At 64.1% G+C, this 16,115-nt stretch overlaps 1 protein-coding gene across 1 annotated transcript; it reads left to right on the top strand.

The window, feature by feature from the left end:
* The first annotated feature begins 12,485 nt into the window (after window positions 1–12,485).
* On the top strand, window positions 12,486–13,913 carry HES5 (hes family bHLH transcription factor 5). The gene is made up of 3 exons (XM_079900657.1): window positions 12,486–12,887; window positions 12,963–13,128; window positions 13,246–13,913. Exons 1-3 carry the CDS (start codon window positions 12,648–12,650, stop codon window positions 13,521–13,523), a joined length of 684 nt encoding a protein of 227 aa, XP_079756783.1. The 5' UTR covers window positions 12,486–12,647; the 3' UTR covers window positions 13,524–13,913.
* Window positions 13,914–16,115: the final 2,202 nt, after the last annotated feature.

The raw sequence follows: 16,115 nt of genomic DNA, 5'->3' as shown, positions 1-16,115 counted from the left end.
TACTGCATGCAGGCTGAGCGGGACGTGCGCCTTCTCCCTGGAATTGCTCGGAATCCCGAGAGGGAGGCAGGACCTCTGCTGCTCCACAGAGCAGGGGACAGAGCAGGCCCAGCTCCCTGCTGAGGTCACCCTGTCCTGGGTGCACCTTGGCACCGTGCCTGGCCTTTTCCTGTTCCATCAGCTGGCTTCCAGGTGGCGCAGACGTAGGCGGGGATCACCCACCCAAGAAACGGAACGAAGTGGGGTGGGCGGAGGCAAAGGTTCAGGGTGACCCTGGTGTTAATACCAGAAGCGGCTGCGAGGCCACCTGAATACTCTGCTTTTGACCCCTCCCCCCATCCTCAGCACATACCCACGGTGGGCTGTTATTAGGCCCATTTTACAGATAAAGATACTGAGGTCCCGAGAACCCAGGTACTAAGTGGCAGCACCTGGATTTGAATCCTGAGCCCACAGCGCTGTCCCAAATCCGTGCTGGTTCCAGAGGCTCTCTGGCGGGCGCATCCAAGGGGAGGCGATCCGAAGGGCTGGGGGCAGGAGGCAGGTGGCCCCCTGGTCCCCTCGTCCTGCCTCCTGCCGTCATGCTGTCATGCCTAGCGATGCCAGGCCGGGCGTGCACAGGACACCCGGGGGCTGTGGGGCAGGAAGGCGACGCTGGGCCAGATGTGTGGCCTTCCAGCCGCTGCCGCTTCCCCAACCTTCAAAGGCAACCCGGGGCCCCGCCCCGCTGGGACGACTGCTCCCCAGATGGCCTCTGGGCCCACAGCTCTGCACACAAAGCCAGGCGGCCCATGTAAATGAGTTTGTCGCCGGGCACGCGCCTTTTGTGCCGGATGAATGTCCTCAGCGGGGGGGCGGGGTGTGGGAAGCCACCCGGAGCGGCCTCCCGCCCGAATTCTCTCACAAGACTGGGGGCGGGCAGGGCTCTGGGGCGGCTGCGGGTGGAGGGGGAGCCCCAGAGCCAAGACCCGGTGGCACAGCGGCGGGCACCCCCCCCCGTGCCCCATACTCCTGGGCCTTCTCAAGTGGCATCAGACAAACAGGGCTCCATGAGGCCCGCGAGGCCACTGGAGTTCTCTGCGCAAACAGAGGACCAGAGGCCCTTGGGGGACTGACAGTGGCAGTCCTCACTCTCCCATGGGAGTGGGCTCCAGGGTAGGAGGCGGCTGCCCCATGGGGCCCAGAGCCTACTGGGCGAGCCCAGGTGGTGACCTGGACGCCTCTGGTTGAGACCAGGCGCCATCTGAGTCCTGGAGGGCAGGGGCAGGAGACAGGATGAGGCCACTGCCAACTCAGGGACAAGCAGAGAAGGGAGGGCCAGACTCCGGAGCCCTCACCTCTACCCAGTACCCCCGGGCCCTACCCCTCAGGGACAAGCAGAGAAGGGAGGGCCAGACTCCGGAGCCCTCACCTCTACCCAGTACCCCCAAGCCCTACCCAGCGCCAGGCTCTGGACACTCTGCCTGGCACAGAGCAGCTACTTCAAGTGGGTCATCACTGCCCAGCTGGGGGTGGGCAACCTTGCTCCGGCCTCCTCCCCTCAGCTTTCAGCCAGCTGCGAGCCCAGGGCTGGTCTGGCCACACTTGCCTTCATCTGTGGACCATGTCCCCTGCCCCACTGAGTGGGTCCAAGGAGACCCCCAGCCCAGTGGCTGTAGGAGCATCAGATGTGCCCTGGGCCACTGCTGAGCCTCACCGAGGGGTCCCCACAATGGGCTGCAAGCCCAGAGCTCCTGACAGCTGGCTCTGACTGCCAGTCTAATGCGGGGTCTGCAGGAGGTGGGAGCCCCAGCAGGTACCCACAGGGAATGCTGATGAAGTTGTTGTTTGGTGTCAGGGCAGCAGTCCTGTGGGGGGTTGGGGAGGAGCTGGGGCATCCAGGGATCAGGGAGCAATGACCGTGAAGGGCATGGAGCCTGAGTCCCACAACTGTGATCCCTCAGGTCCCCATAATACCTGGGAGCCGAGGGTCCCAGCTGGGATGGTACCTGCAGGGCTGGGGTTCTTCTCTCCTTTCAGCCGTCACAGGATGGGGGGAGGCGGGCCTGGGTCAGCCCAGTGAGGCAAAGAGAAAGGACTTCCAAGCCCAGCGCCCCAGAGCTGCAGGTCCCCTTCCCACCCCAGCCCCCATAACGGATCCACCAGCAACAGGCAGCCCCCAACCCCCATGGGGCCCTTTGTCCTCTCCTGCCAACCCCTAAAGCCCTCGTCCTCTGATCCGCCGCCCTCCTTACTTCCTGCCCCTCAAGAAAGCAGGGTACTCCCACCCCCGTGCTTGTTTTGCAAGCCCCCAGTGACCTGACCAGGAGGCAGGGGAGCTCCCTAAAGTTCAGCCAGGCCAACGCAACCATCAGTGGGGAAAATGAGGCCCATGGCAGGCTGCCTGGTCTCCGGCAGGCTGCCTGGTCTCCTGCAGGCCCACAGCGGGACTGCTGGTGGAGGAAAGGAGTGGACGAGTCAGTCTAGGGCCCCCGATGAGAAAGCGGGGGCAGCTGGTGAAGGTGACCTTAGCCAGGGACAGGGAGCTTGATAATTTTAGGACAAAACGGATCTTCCCCAGGTGTGCAAGAGCACACGTGCTCGGGGAAGTGGGGAGGCACGGACCCACCCAGTGGGTGTGCAGGGGAAGATTCCCCCCAGGCCGTGGAGGGAGCACAAGGAGGGGCCTGGGGGCTGCGTGACCACCTTGGTGCTCTCTCCGGGGAGGGGGAGCTGCCCCATCTGCCCTAACCCGGGGTCCAGTCTGGCCTCAGCCACCACCTGTACAATGTGCAGGAAGACCCTCAGCCTCAGTAAGGCAGCCACCCCTGAGCGGGGCTCCCACACCAGCCCCAGCGGCAAGAGGGATGGGCGGGGCAACCCCCCTCCCGCCCCCCGCCCCCCGTGGGTGGTAAGGACAGCAGTTACCGCAGCGACAGCGTGGTGGGCGCCATTCCACCCTGCAGGTGGGGCAAGCCTGCCCCACAGTAAATACGTTAGGGTTTAGGTGACTGTGTTTCACGCACTGGACTCTGCCTCGCATCAGGAAAGCAACACTCCTCATAGTAAAGGAATGGCCTGGCTGTGTTCCAGTAACATGTTATTTCTGTGTGCTGAAATTTGAATTCCATCTCATTTTCACTTGCCTCAAAATATTTTTCTCCTTTGGATGTTTTTTTAAGGATTTAAAAATGTAACAGAGTCCTTCTTGGAAGGCACAAAAATGGTGACGGGCCTGATGCTTCCCGGCCCTAAAATGGTTTGATCCTCCAAAACCCAGCAGGTGTGCGCAGGCATCGTCCTCGTTTTACAGGTAAGAAAACCGAGGCACCGGTAGGGTACATGGCCTACCCGAGTCATCCGGTGCCGAGACACCCCGGGAGGGGCCTCCGGGAGTCCTCCCGCCCCAGGCCCCGACCCGCGAGCCTTCCTTTGGGCGCCGGGCAGCCCCGCCGGGAGCTGCGACGCGCGCGCCCATCCGCGCCCCTCCCGCGGCCGGCGGGCTGTGGGTCCGCGCTGCCAGGCGGTTCCCACACTGCGCGGCGGGCGCGGAAGCGTGCCTGCCCCCCGCGGCATTAGTGCCGGGGTCTGCCTCTGAATGAATGGGGGCGGCCGCGGGGGGCGAGGGGGGGCAACTCCCAAAAGACCATCTGGCTCCGCGTTATAATAGAGCAATAAAGGGCTTGTCTGCCTTTCAGAGGTTGGGAACGAGCTGCTCTCTGACACCGCGGGGTTTTTAACCAGCTGGGGACAGCGACCCGGCCCTGCCCCGGCCTCGCGGGGAGGGGGCGGGGCGCGGCCACGTGGGCCCGCGCGGCCCCTAATCCGGAGGCGCCCGTGAGACGCGCGGCTCCCGCGCTTTCCCACCGCCCACCTCTACGCGTCCCTGTGCCCACCGCCCTGGCCCCTGCTTTACACCTGGGAGACCGAGGCCCGGGAAGCGGGGGTTTGAACGAGCCTGGGGTCTATGCCCATGTCTGCCAAGTCTGGAGTGCAGCCCTTTTGGGAACCTGGGGCCTGGTTTGGTCCCCAAAAGCGGGGGTCCCCAAGTCTGGCCTGGAGACTTGACAGGACTGCAGAAACTGGCTAACCACCGTCCCCACCCCCCACCCCGCCTTGGAGGGCAGGGGTCCCTCAGATCTACAGACACCCTGCCCCAACCCCACAGTCAGGTCCCAGGGTAGAGCCTGACCTCGGTGAGATGAGAGAAGGGGGTGGGGGGAGCTGGGCAGCCACCCAAGGGCAGCTTCGGGGGAAGGGTCCAAGCCCCCTGAATCACAGAACCTGATCGAGTCATCAGGTTTGTGACGTGACCCCCCAGCTGGCCAGACCCGGGCCAGGCAAGCCGCAGAAACGGACACCCGCAGCCCCAGCCCAGCCCTACCTCCTGGGCACCTGCGCACAAGCCTTCCTGAGCAGCCCTCCGGCTCGGAGCCCCCAGCGGCTCCCGCTGCAGAGGGAGAGGTTGCTGCATGGGCCTGGGGCACGGAGGGCCCTGTCCCATGACTCCGCGCCCCTGACTCGGTGCACTGGCCATACTTCAGGCAAGAGCCGCAGGCAGCCCACGTGATCAGCCCCAGCAGCGGGGGCTCCTTCTGGGCCGGGGCGCCCAGCAACGCCCCAGCCCCGCTTTGGCCATCCTCGGTCATCTCCAGCAACCTGGAGCCAGTCCCTCCCTCAGGTGGCCTTAGCAGGGAAAGCCCATGCTACACAGGTAAACTGAGGCCACAGAAAGCCAAGGGCAGAGCCCAGCCTCAACCTGGACACCCCCTGTGCCCATCCCGCCCAGTCCCTCCTCCCCTGAGACCCAGCTCCAGGCAGCGCAGCACTGAAATGTCAGAGGGAGGGAGACTTTCTTCAGCGAGGACGATCTGTGTCTACACGGGGGGGGGGGGGGCAGCACAGACCCCAGAAACTGGGAGCCAGCTGCGGAGTCGACCAACCACGGGAAGGGCTCCTTGGTCCCACTCAGCACCCGGGGTGAGGCGCCACCACGGGCACTGGTTGGCTCCCACTGGTGACCTGGAAACCACCCCGCTTTGGATGGGGCCCAGCCTGGAAAACTGGGAGCTTGGGCAGCTGCTGCGAGACAGAGCTGAGGGTCTGACCCCCAGGGGCGGGCCCAGGCAGGGGCTCTGGGGCCTTAGGGCGCGAGAGGAAAACTCTAGGCAGGAGCTAAGGGGTGGGTAGAGAGGAGGTGAGCGCAGAAGACAAAGCTGCCCGCCCCTGCCTCTGCCCCTGGAGCATCCCCTCCTCTGACCCGTGGGCTAGAAGAGCTGCAGGGCCCCAGGTGCCCGGCTCACTCTTTGGCCTTGGGCCAGTCCCCTCCGCTTGCGAAGCTTCAGTTTCCTCATCTGTGCGACGCACAGGATAAAGATCATCGTTCAGTCGCAGAGCTGCTGTCCAGATACAAAGCCCCTCCTCCGGGGCTCGGCGTGCAGCAGGCGCTCAGTAAATGTCAGCTTTACGCTAGTGCCCTGTGAGCTGGGGGCAGCCCCCCTCGAGGGCTGACTGGTATCCACCAATAGGATGATAAGATGCCCAACCCCTGACAGAGGAGATGTGGAGACAGGATGGCAGACACCCCCCTCCCCCAATCACCCCCTGCAGCCTGCTCTCTGTCCTGGGGCTGAATGGGCTCTGCCACCAGGAACCCCCCACCCGGCAGCACCCAGACTCAGCTGCGAAGCTGTCTGCAGCCCCAGCTGCCCTGGGGAGAGGTCTGGGGGCCACCCCTCTGCAGCCCGGCTCCCTTATGGGGGCTCCAGGCCGAGGGGCAGGAGAAGGCATCTGGCCCCTGCCCCCCTTCCTCGGGGCCTCAGGTGCCCGCTGTGTGTAAGCCTCCCCCTACCCACCATCACTGGACTCCAAGTCCCCCTCCTGGGTCCAGCATAACCCTGGGGAGGAGGGGCTGGTCCTGAGCACGGAGGGCCATGCTGGAGGGAAGGCCCCTCCCCAGCCACCCTGAACCCCCAGCCCGCTTCTGGGCTCTGGGGCCGACTGACCCACCATGTGGCCCAGGACCACAGCCCACTCCCAGGTAGGGTGGTGGCAGTCCGCGGCCACAGGCCTTTGGGCAGACTATTGCACCCTCAACACCTCAGCTTCCTCGGTTTCCCCCATGAAACAGGGGTAATCCTTCCTGCCTCTGAACGTTGCTGGAGGCCTGGACGAGCCATGGTGCCGCACTGGGCAGGGCACTGACCCCTAGACAGTGCAGGAGAGGGGCTGCTGACAGACAGGGTCTTCCTCACACCCAGCCGGGGCCCAGGGTCCACCTACTCCGGGAGGGGTGCCCAGAGCAGCGCTCCGCCCAACTCAGGCCCCCCTCCCGTCGGGGCCTCTAATGCTGGGCAGTGAGGTGTGTCCACGCGTTGACCCGCCAAGGAAAGCCGGCCAAGCTGAGGGGCCGGGGGGCAGTGCCAGGCCCTTTACCTCCAGAGCCCAGGCACGGGTGTGTATTCACAGGCACGCACGCAGGGGAGCCCCTTCCAGCCATTCTTGGACACTTCTGGTGCCTGCTTCTGCTCACCCCCAGGTCCGTGTCCCACCATTCTCTTTTCCTGGATAAAGCTTCCCAGAATTCCTCACCTGGGACACACCCAGGCTCCCTTCAAGGACCTCCTCGGGCATCACCTCCTCCAGGAAGCCCTCCCTTGGCAACCCTGCCTTTCCCTTCATCGCCCTACATCCAGGGCTTTTCTGAAAAACGTCAGTGTCTCAAGCCTTCCCCCAAGACGCCCCCTTGTTCCCTGGGGCCCCTGTGGGAGCCTAAACGTGCCTTTTTAGAAATTATACAAACAGTAGACACTGCTTCAAGAAAATCTGGAGAAAGCAGACATAAGAAAAACTAACCAAGTTTCTGGTCCCCAAAATGTCAGCATTCGGGAGGTTCCCTCCATCTCTCTGCCAATGTCAGGTGGACACTCGGTCTTCGATGTAACTCCATGGTGGGCTAACTACACCCCCAAAGTGACCTCCTACGTGCAGGGTCTCCCCAGCCCCAAGTTCAGCCCCCGTCCACCCCCAGGGCAGGGTCCAGGCCTCAGTCCCTTCTCAGCCCAGGTGTGCCCAGGTGTCCGCTGCCCCAGGGAAGGGAAGGGAAGGGAAGAGTCCCGCAGCTGGGAGGGAGGAAAGAGCCCCCTCTCGCATCCACTTCTTTGGTCTGGTTCTGGGGGGCGCGGGGAGCTAGGGCAGAAGGGGGCTGGGGAGTGGAGGGCGGGGTTTCCTCCCACCCCCCAGAGCACCCCTCCCCCAGAGCGGCCACGCAGCCGGAGGTTCCCACACTCTGGACCCTCCGCCTGCGGGGCTCGCAGGCCGCCTGGGAGCGGCCGCCCTTTGTCCACGGTCCTGGCCACCCGCCATCTGGAGCAAGAGTCCGACTGGGGATGGAGGGATCAATGAGGCTGCTCCTGCGTGCCACGGGGGAGACGCATGCCACCCCTCCCCGCTTCACTCTCCGCGGCAGGCGCCACTCACGCCAGCGCCCCAGGCCCACAGCCCAGGCGCTGCGCCCCTTCCCCTCCCCCATCCCGTCTCCGCGGGTCCAAGTCCCAGCTCCCACCCTCGCCCTCCAAGTGGCCTCAGCAACCTCTCGGTGCCTGGGGGCTCTCGGAAAAAGGAAGTAATAATACTGCCTGGTCCCCAGGCAGGTCTAGCCTGGGAAATATACCAGAGCTGTTAGCCCTGCCTGGTACGTAATAATAATAATAAATGCTCCAAAACCCTCTGGTTCCTATCTGTGAAGTGGGGCAGGGACACTCCCCTCACAGGGCAGCTCTAAGAAGGCAGATTCCTGTTCCCTGCCTGGTGCCTAGTAGATTCTCAGAAACTGGGACTCTTACCCCAATCCAGCTCCCGCCCGGATCCCCAGGGAGAGACCCCAAACCCCCTCCCCACCCCCGGACAAACTCAGCAACCTATAGCCACCGCCTCTCCAGTGCTCCCAGGAGCCTGCCTGGCTGGGGGCAACTGTGAGTGGCACCCAGTCCAGCCTTGCCCCTTCACGCCTGGGGACCCGAGCCGGGCGCCTTCCTGCTGTCCTGGGTGCTCTTTCAGTGGCCACCGCAGGTGGACCGGCTGGTGATGGAGGGCTGGCCGGGGACCCCGCTGGGAGCCACTGGAGGGCAGGAGAGGGGCACAGCGCTGAGTTTGGATGGGCCCAGGGCGAGAGCCATGGCACAGAACCACCCCGGGGGCACCAGTCTCTGGTCTGTGCGCAGCCTGGGGTCCTTGTGGTGGCACATGGCGGTGCCACAGTGGGTTGTCACTGTCTCTTTTCTCCCAGAAGGCCAGCCTGCCCACCCCCCACACCCCAAGAAGGAAACCCTCCCGGGACCAGAAACACCCAGGTTGTGGACAGCCTGGGACTTCACAGAACCCTGTGGATGGCACGACCTGCTCCAGGGAATCTGGCCCCAGGCTGAAGCGGAGGCGGCAGAGGCCAGTGGGTACAGCAGTGTCCCTTCCACACCAGTGCAGCCTGCAGGGCCCTGGGAGGTCCAGGGCAGGGTCACTTGGGGCTGGATGGGGGGTGGGTGGGAGGGAGCGTGTGGCTCTTCTCCAAGGAGTCCTCCTTTTTTAATTTTTTTTTAATTGTGGTAAAATACACATAACATAAAACAACCTTAATTATTTATAAGTGCACAGCTCAGTGGCGTTAAGCACAGGCACGCTGTTGTGCAAACATCACCACCATCATCTCCAGGACTTTCTCATCTTCCCAAACCGACACTCTGCCCCCATGAGACACTCACTGCCCACCCCTCCCCCAGCCCCGGGCCCCACCCTCCTCCTTTCTGTCTCTGTGAGTGTGACTCCTCCAGGGACGTCACAGAAGCAGGACCATGTAGGATGTGTCCTTTCTGGCTGGCTCATCTCGCTCAGCACAGTGTCCTCAGGGTCCATCCACGTTGGAGCAGGTGTCAGAATCACCTTCCTTTCTAACGCTGAAGAACATTCTGTCATAGGGATGGACCACGTTTCACTTATCCATTCACCTGTTGATGGACACATGTTGTTTTTACCTCTTGGTGATTGTGAATAATGCTTCTGTGAACATGGATATGCGAGGGTCTCTTTGAGACCCCGCTTTCAATTCTCTTGGGTACAGAGCACAGGTGGAATTGCCATGTCACATGGTAATTCTACGTTAAATTTTGGAGGAACGACCACACTGTTTACCACAGCAGCTGCACCATCCCTATGAGAAGACCTCCCTTGTCATGGGGAGCAAATGCCCCTGGAGCACCGCCCCATCATGGTGCCCTTTGCTTTGCAGTCAGCCTGGGAGGGGTGGAATTGGGGTGTGGGTTATTTAGAAATAGGTTATGGGGCTTCCCTGGTGGCGCAGGGGTTAGGAATCCGCCTGCCAGTGCAGGGGACACGGGTTCGAGCCCTGGTCCAGGAAGATCCCATATGCCGCGAAGCAACAAAGCCCCTGCGCCACAACTACTGAGCCTGCGCTCTAGAGCCCGTGAGCCACAACTACTGAAGCCCGCGAGCCACAACTCTAGAGCCCGTGTTCCGCAACAAGAGAAACCATCGCAATGAGAAGCCCGCGTACCGCAACGAAGAGTAGCCCCCGCTCGCCGCAACTAGCGAAAGCCTGCGTGCAGCAACGAAGACCCAACACAGCCAAAGATAAATAAATAAATAATTTTTAAAAGAAAAAGGAAACAGGTTGTGGTCCTAGATCCCTGAATTCTAGCATAATCATACCCAGCTCGTGGGTTCGGCCTGGAGCCCCACATCCACAGCAGGCACCTTGCCTCAGCGGCTGTTTCTAGACACCTCACCCCACCCTAGACTTACCGAGCTCTCCAGGGTGGGGGCAGGACGAACTCTCCCCGCCCTCCCCCCAGCTGCTGGGGGCAGCCAAAACGGAGGGTCCGAGCCCCCTCCACGCTCTGGGATGCTTCCGCGCTAAGTCTGCCAGCCAGGAGAGGCCCTGGGCTCGTCCCGCCTCCTCCCTCCTCCGCAGCCCCCCCAGGCTGCTGGGCCACTCACCTCGGACGGACGTGCGAGCCAGGAGCCCAGCGACTTTCCCACACTTCGGCCCCATTCACAGTGTTAAACGGCCCACAAAGGCCAGGCGTGTGCCTCGGAGGCCGCGCTGCCATCTGGCCCGCACGCGGGGAGGGATCAAGCCTTTCATCCAGCCGGGCTGAGACTTAACACCATTCATTTCATATTTCCCACAACTCAAAATTGGATCAAAGCTGCTACTGTCCAGGGGGAGGGGGGAGGGGAGGAAGGCGGGAGGAGTCAGCCTCCCACGGCCCACCCGCCACCCTCACCTCCACCCTGGCCCACTGCGGGTGGGCGTGCAGCTGGGGTGGGGTGGGGTAGGGCCTGGACCATGTCTCTGGCACGTGTCTCCCTTGGGCCGAGAGCTGGCTTGGGGGAGGTGGCCAACTGCCCCTCTGAAGCTGGCGGGGTGGGGGACAGGGGGACGGGCCCGGCCCGCGTGTTGCCCTCAGTTCCGGGCAGAGCCCTGGGGCCCCCGCTGCCCGCAGCGAGGCAGTCGAGCACACGCCCCTCGTCCCTGCATTCCCTCTTCCTTGGCCAAGCTCCTCCTTGGCGCCAGGTGCCGGGCTGGCAGGGTGTGGGCGACGGGGACACAGGCAACTAAGCCATCCTGCCCTCCCCCCGACAGTCCACCCCCAGGGAGTCCATAGGCAGGCGAGGGACCCACCAAAACGTGCTGGGCACAAGCCCCACTTTTGGTGCAAAAATGGCTCCACTGAGCGTCACCGGGTGCCCCTTGCAGCCTGTGGGATATGCCAGCCCACGCTGACAGTGCCAGCCAGGGCTGTGGAGCAGAGGACAGAGCACATGTCTCCAGCACGCCCATCCCAGTTTGCCTGGGTGCCCTCTGCCCTTTTGCATCAAACCTGATCGGGCCGGATATCTGTGGTAGGGGGTCCACCTGCTCGAGAGGAGCCCAGGGCTCAGGGTCACCCACCTCCCAAAGCCAGCCTGGGGCCTGTTTCCCCTTCAAGAGAGGTGCTCTGGGGGTAGAGCAGGTGCCAAGGGGTGAATGGGGCTGCCCTCCACTCCCTTCCAAAGTCACCTATAGGTTCCCCCCCGGGAGCCCCCCAGCCTAATCCATCCCAGTGGGTGACCAGCAGGCTCTTGGGGCTGCCCTGGCCGTCCTGACACCATCCTCCTGCTTCCCGGATGGGCCCATCTCCGGATCCCCAAAGGCTCCTTGTGCTGCGGACCTCTTGAGCAGGTCCACCAAGCAGGCCACTCATGGCTGTGAGTCACTGCCAAGACCCTCGTCAAGGCCCTGCAATTCCCAGCTGCGCTCGGACGTGGCTGCCGTCCAGGGAACTGTGCTCCTGGGTTTCGACTCCGGCTCACGCACCCTGATGCCAGCCGCTGGCTCCCCGGGCTGAAGCCCTGCCTCCTCTTTGGACCTTGCTGGGTCCCGCCTTGCCCCTAGAAGGTACTCCCAGCCCCACCCCCTCCCGCAGTCCCCGCAGAACTGGATTCCTGGTTGCAGAGAATCCAAGTAAAGTGATTGTTTTGGGTGGAGGGGTGCTCCCAACAAGCCCTCCCCTAGGGACCCAGGGTGGGGTTGGTGGTCCCCCAAGCAGCGGCTGGCCCTCAGCTGGGCTGACCAAGTACCGGGATCAGTGGTTCCTCCAGGGCATCTGAGTAGGTACAGCGTTCGTGTGGGCTCCAGGCAGGAGCCTCATGTCTGCCACCTGGCACCCCCTTCCTCAGCACTGGCAAAATGCCTAGGGACAGCAAGCCCTCCAAGTGCCCCTAAGGCAGTGCAGAGCGTAGCATGCCGCCAAGGCTTCCCCCGAGTCACGCAGGAGCAGTGACCACACACCTGTACAGAGCACGCCCGCAGCCACGCGCCCTCCCGTGCTCCGTGGACAGCCACGGTCAGACTCCCATCCAGATGGGGGTGGGGTGGGACCCTGGAGGCCACCTGCTGATTCAGAGCACCCCAGTTGCCACAGTCTGCTGAACTGCTCCAGGGAGGAGGGAGTGCAGCTCCTGGGGGGACCGCCTAGGTGCCGGGCTCCATGCTGGGTGTTTCGGGTACTCTGGCTCCCTGAAGCTACCCAGAGCCCAGCCAGGGAGGCGTGGCAGCCCATTTTCTAGCTCTGAAGTCACGTGTCCCAGGTGACAGCCTGGGGAGACTTGCCACATGTGCCAGTAGGTCTGATCCTGAGAGCCTGGGCCCCTCTTCCACCTGTGCAGAGGGAGGTGACTGTGTCTGTTCAGGAAAAGGGCGGCTTCCTCCGTCCCCCTCGCCTGTCAGGGACGGTGCCCACCCTCCTGGAAGCCGCCCGCACTTGTGCATTCTAAAGCTTCCCCTTATCTGGGCTCCCGGCCTCTACCAGCCAGCAGCGGGGAGTCGCTGGGGAGGGGGGGGGGGGACGGGAGAGAAGAGGGGGAGGGAGGGAAGGGGAGGGGAGGGAGGGAAGGGGAGGGGAGGGGCGCAGCTCCTTCCTGCCCCCACCCTTGTCCCCGCGGCCTGGGAAAAGGCAGCATATTGAGGCGCGGGGCTCCCAGCATCAGGCCCCGGGATGCTAATGAGGGCGAGCGCGTTCCCACAGCCCGGACATTGTGCCGCGCGGCCCACCTGCTCCTCGGGGAGCGCCCATTGTGCCCGCGCCAATTCACAGGCAATTTAGCGTGCGCTAATGGGCCGGCGCCTTTGTGCGGCCCGCGCCGCCATTGGCCGCGGAGTGTGGGAACGGCCGCGGCGCCCGGGCCCCAGGCGCCAGCCCGCCGCCCGCGCCTATATAGGGGCCGGGGCCCGCGCCAGCACGGGACGCGCCCGCTCCGCTCCCTGCTTCCTCGCCTCCTCGCCTCTCCCCGCGCCAGGCATGGCCCCCAGCACCGTGGCCGTGGAGCTGCTCAGCCCCAAAGAGAAAAACCGAGTAAGTGCGCGGCCGCGGCCCCTGCGGCCCCCGCGCTGGCGCGGCCCCGCTGACGCCCCCTCCTCCCGCCCGCAGCTGCGGAAGCCGGTGGTGGAGAAGATGCGCCGCGACCGCATCAACAGCAGCATCGAGCAGCTGAAGCTGCTGCTAGAGCAGGAGTTCGCGCGCCACCAGCCCAACTCCAAGCTGGAGAAGGCCGACATCCTGGAGATGGCCGTCAGCTACCTGAAACACAGCAAAGGTGAGCCGCCCGGCGCCCTGGAGCCCCGGCCCGCGCGACCCCCGCCCCGCCCCGCTCCCCGCCGCCCCGCGCCCCGGGCTCCCCGGCCCCGCTCACCGCCGCCCCGACTCCCCGCAGCCTTCGCCGCCGCCGCCGCCGGCCCCAAGAGCCTGCACCAGGACTACAGCGAGGGCTACTCGTGGTGCCTGCAGGAGGCCGTGCAGTTCCTGACGCTGCACGCGGCCAGCGACACGCAGATGAAGCTGCTCTACCACTTCCAGCGCCCGCCGGCCGCGCCGGCCGCGCCCGCCAAGGAGCCCAAGGCGCCTGGCTCCGCGCCCGCGCCCGCCCCGGCCAAGGCCGCCGCCGCCGCTTCTGCGCGCCAGCCCGCCTGCGGCCTCTGGCGGCCGTGGTGACCCGCGGGCGGCAGCCCTGCCCGGAGGACCAGAGGGCCAGCGCGTTCCTCTGGCAGAGGGAAGGGCCTCCCCATCGTCCGTGCCGCCCCTGGCTTGGACTGGCCCCTTCTCCGGAAGGCTCTCTCTCCAGGCTGGCGGGCCAGCAGGAGGGTCATTCTCAGAGAATGTGCGTGCAGTGTCCTTGTCATTTAGGGCCCATCTTCTGCCAAATGTCTGACCCCATGGGGTTGCTCTGTGTTTGCATTTCAGCAAGTGACTTCTGGGAAGTCCCCACTGCCGGGGTTCTATGATATTTGTAGGCGGCGGGGCTCGGCCAGCCGGCGCCCCATGCGTAGAGGGCTTTCTTCAGATCCGGTGCTGCCAGGCCAGTGGGCCTGGCGCAGGCCGTGCCGTGGGCACATTTGCCTTTTGTGAAGGCGGAACTCAAGGTGTATCCTCGTAGGAACGACAGTGTCAGCCTGGATGGGCGTGGAAGGACAGGGCAGAGCCGTGGGCGCAAAGCCCCTGGGGATGCTTTGCTGTCTGGTCGGGGCTCACACCGGGGCTGTGTGGGGCGGCTGGGGGTCTCCACCACGATCCTTAAAGGATTCCCGTGTGGGTGGGTGCGCGTGGGCACAACTCTGTACTCAGAATTTGAACTCTCAGTCACGTGGGAGCCACGGGACTGCTCTAAAGACTTCTAATAAAATCCGACGAGTTCAGCCCCCTCCACTGTCTGTCTCTTGTGCCTCACACGTGTCCTCGGTGGCCACCGGGCAGGCGGGTCTGCAGGGATGACGGGGAGTGGGGACTATCATGGTCTGCAGCCACGGGTGGGCAGTGTCCTTGCCAGCGACCCCCTGGACACAAGAAGAAGGGCTGGGCTCCTGCTGAAGGGAGGGGGGAGGGAGGAGGGCAGGCAGAGGAGAAGCCCGGAGGGAGGAAGCAGAGGTGACAGGCAGGGAGGGAGGGAGGGGGCGGAGCAGAAGGTGGAAATGACGGGTGAGGGGTCAGGTCAGGAGGCCGGGGAGAAACGGGCTTGGGGGGAGAAAGTGAGTGAGAGGCAGGGAAGCAGGGGAGAGGCAGGCCGGAGGGAGAGGGCCTCACGGAACACATCAGGTCCCCCATGTGCAGTAGGAGGGGACATGGCGGGGAACCTGGGTTCCCGCCCTAGACCTCTCACTATAGCTCCCTGCAGGTGGGGGTGGTGGCAAAGTGACAGGAATGTCCAGCTCCGTCCAGCTGAGAGCAGCCCAAAAGCCACAGCCTGCAGCAGACCTCTTGCTGCAGCAAAAAGGGGGCAGCTGGGCCAAACACACAGAAGGTGTTTGCCCCGCCACGGTCCTCCCTGCCCGGCGGCCCTGTCCTGGGACAAGCTCCTGGGGTAACTTCCTCGGCTGGCCCACAGATGGCCAGCTGCCCTGCCTTCCTGCAGGTGGACCGCTCACCAAGGCTGAAACAGGCAGTGCTGGCAATGAGCCTGCCAAGGGCAGGCCCTGGTCTCAGAAAGGGCACCTATTTTTAGGCAGGCCCGGGGTGTGGGTTGAGTCTGCAGGGACCCAGAGGTACCCAGACTTGCCCTCCCTCGTTTCTGCTTGGCACCTCTCCTTGCTCTGCCTTCCATCCCTTTCTGTCCACTCTGCAGCGGAGGTCCGTAGCACCCCTTCCAGGCCAGTACTGCTAGTGGCCTCTGGGGTCCCTGCTGAGCCCTGGGAGTGGTGAGCAAGGGATGGGAAGCCCCTCTCACACCCCTCACGTTTATTGCTGGTGCGGCAGGCACACCATTGAACTTAGCGGGGGCAATCGCTGTTCTCGTGGGTGCACCTCCTGGTCAGGCTGACCTGGTCAGGCAGCTGGTGGCACGCTCAGACCGAGGCTGAGGTCCAGAGACTCCAAGTGACTGGCCCAGGGTCACCCAGGAGGCAGGTGCCAAAGCCACCCGGGCCCTCGGCATGCTTCCAACACTGGGCTCTTTTGCAAAGTGCCCACTGCCTTTGAGGGGTACACGCCCCTTAAGAAGAGCCCCCACGCCTTCCCAGAGACGCCCTGGAAGCCTGTCCCCAACACCACATGGAAGCTTTCTCAGCTTGTTCCCTGCAAACTCCCACAGACTCCCTCTTTTGCCAGAAAACGGCCTCCTCCAGGAAGGCTGCTCGGCTTTCCCCTGCACTTTCTGAGGGTCTCACCATCATTCACACATCTCGCCCAGCTGCAAGGGTAGCTCCTACTCCGGGCGGGGTGAGAAAGGCTTCTAGAGGGCGGGGTCCCCAACTCCCCCTGTTTGCATAGGGTTTTTAACACCCACGGTCCTGCACTCCTAGGGAACCAAGCTGGTGGGTCCCACGCGTCTTCACGTGCAGGTGCCAGGCTCACAACAGCAGTCACTAAAGAAACCGATTACCCTGGTGGTCTCCAAACCCCAGGTGCCCCCTCTGCACTAGCTCATATCATTGGAGGTCAGCATCCGGCCAACTCAGTGAAGGAACAACAAAGACGACGACAGCCCAGAGGTTTTGTGTCGAGCTGCCTCGCGGTCCGGTCTGGGGGACCCGCGCCCGCCTGCCTGAGTCGGCCCTCCAGCCGCCACCGCCGCGGCGGCGGGAGGGGCGAGGG

The sequence above is a fragment of the Stenella coeruleoalba genome (assembly GCF_951394435.1).
Source record: "Stenella coeruleoalba genome assembly, chromosome: 1".
Classification (NCBI taxonomy): domain Eukaryota; kingdom Metazoa; phylum Chordata; class Mammalia; order Artiodactyla; family Delphinidae; genus Stenella; species Stenella coeruleoalba.
Note: the sequence above shows the minus strand (reverse complement) of the source record. Positions and strands in the feature narration are given on the sequence as shown.